Consider the following 1,842-nt stretch of genomic DNA (forward strand, 5'->3'; position numbering starts at 1 on the left):
GCATATGCATCAGCATCTCCTGGATCCTACCCATTACTTACAGTGGTGCCGTGTTCTACACAGGTGCCAATGAGAATGGGCTAGAGGAATTGTCTAGTGCCCTCAACTGTGTAGGAGGCTGTCAGATAGTTATAAATCAAAACTGGGTGTTGGTACATTTTCTATCCTTCTTTATACCTACCTTTGTTATGCTAATTCTCTATTGTAATATTTTCCTAGTGGCCAGACAACAGGCTAAAAAGATTGAAAATATCAGTAGTAAAAGAGAGTCATCATCAGACAGTTATAAATCCAGAGTAGCCAAGAGAGAGAGGAAAGCAGCTAAAACCCTGGGTATCACAGTCATAGCATTTATGATTTCGTGGTTACCATACAGTATTGACTCATTAATTGATGCCTTTATGGGCTTCATAACCCCAGCCTATATTTATGAGATTTGCTGTTGGTGTACTTATTATAACTCAGCCATGAACCCCTTGATCTATGCTTTATTTTACCCTTGGTTTAGGAAAGCCATCAAAGTCATTGTGAGTGGTGGGGTTTTCAAGAATGGTTCTGCAAGCATGAATTTATTCTCTGAACAAATGTAAGCCATTGGATTGAGGAAGTTGAAGGTATCTTCACATTTTAAAAATGAATGAATTTTAAAAAATCAAGTAAGATTGTTACTACAGAGAAAACAAATTGCTTTTCCAGTTTAATTGGATAAATCAATGTCTCAGTCTATTAGGATGTGCATTTCCCTTTTGCTTCTTCAAAATTATTTATTTGACTAATAAATGTTAAGCCCATTATTGTTAACTGCTGTAGAACGCACCATTTCCTGTTCCCTGCAGTCATTCCCCACCTTTTCTCTCTTATTCCATTGACTCTTCCCTTTGTAACCTGTAAACACATCTGTTGCCTTTTATTTTCTTTCTTTTTTTCCTTACAAACTGATCTACTCTTTCCCAATTTATCAAAAATTTCTCTGTGATTAACTTTCTCCAGTTTGTTGCTTTTCTTGCTTTGATTATTTTCCCAGGGAATTTTTTTTGGGATGCAGTTAAAAGTATTATGTTTAAGTCTGCATGGTGTCTGTGTCAGGAATTGGCTTCAGCATCTTCTCCATCCTGCCCCTGGCCTACAGTGGTGCCAAGCTGTACACAGATGTCAGAGATGATGGGATGGAGGGATTAGTAAGTGCTCTCTGCGTAATAAGTGATTTTCAACCTGTTTAAATCAGTTTTGGATATTGATAGGATTTCTATTATTTTTCACACCTGGCTTTGTTAAGATCCTACTGTACAGAAATATTGTTCTTATGGTTAGAAAGCAGACTAAAAAGATGGGAAATATTACTAGAAAATAAATTTGTTACCAGGGACTCGCAAGATCAGAGTGGCTAAGAGACAGAGAAAAGCAGTTAAAACCCTGGGCTTCACAATGTAGCACTTTTGGTCTCATGATTACTCGATGTATCTGATTCATTCATTGATTCTTCTTTAAGTTTTATCACACTTCATATGCTTATGAGATACTCTGTTGGTTCAGTTATTGCAAATTGCCCTAAATCATTTGATTTATGCTTCATTTACCATCGGTTTGGGAGAGCAATAAACCCTATTAAACTGGCAATATTAAAAGACAGTTTATGAATTATAAAACTAACTTCTAAAGCCTAAGTTTCATATTGATGATTTGAAAAATTTTAAGTTGATCTGGTGATATATTGGAAATTTCTGTAGTGATTATTGCATGAAATATAGACTTGAAAATGATCATTCAGTTGAGGAGGAGACATGGCACCTCGACTTTGGCAGCTTCACTTTTATACGTTTACGTATTTTGAAAAGTGAGCAT

The 1,842-nt window shown here is 35.9% G+C and overlaps 1 protein-coding gene across 1 annotated transcript in view; it reads left to right on the plus strand.

Moving 5' to 3' along the window:
* The window catches only part of LOC104991723 (trace amine-associated receptor 6-like), a 6,446-nt gene extending 5,856 nt beyond the window's left edge, over positions 1-590 (plus strand). The window contains exon 3 of the mRNA XM_010844308.1: positions 64-590. Within this exon, the coding sequence (XP_010842610.1) occupies positions 64-590 (527 nt within the window). The remainder of the gene's footprint in view (positions 1-63) is intronic.
* The last annotated feature ends 1,252 nt before the right edge of the window (positions 591-1,842 follow it).

This window comes from Bison bison, unplaced genomic scaffold (genome assembly GCF_000754665.1).
Source record: "Bison bison bison isolate TAMUID 2011002044 unplaced genomic scaffold, Bison_UMD1.0 scf7180017864198, whole genome shotgun sequence".
Classification (NCBI taxonomy): domain Eukaryota; kingdom Metazoa; phylum Chordata; class Mammalia; order Artiodactyla; family Bovidae; genus Bison; species Bison bison.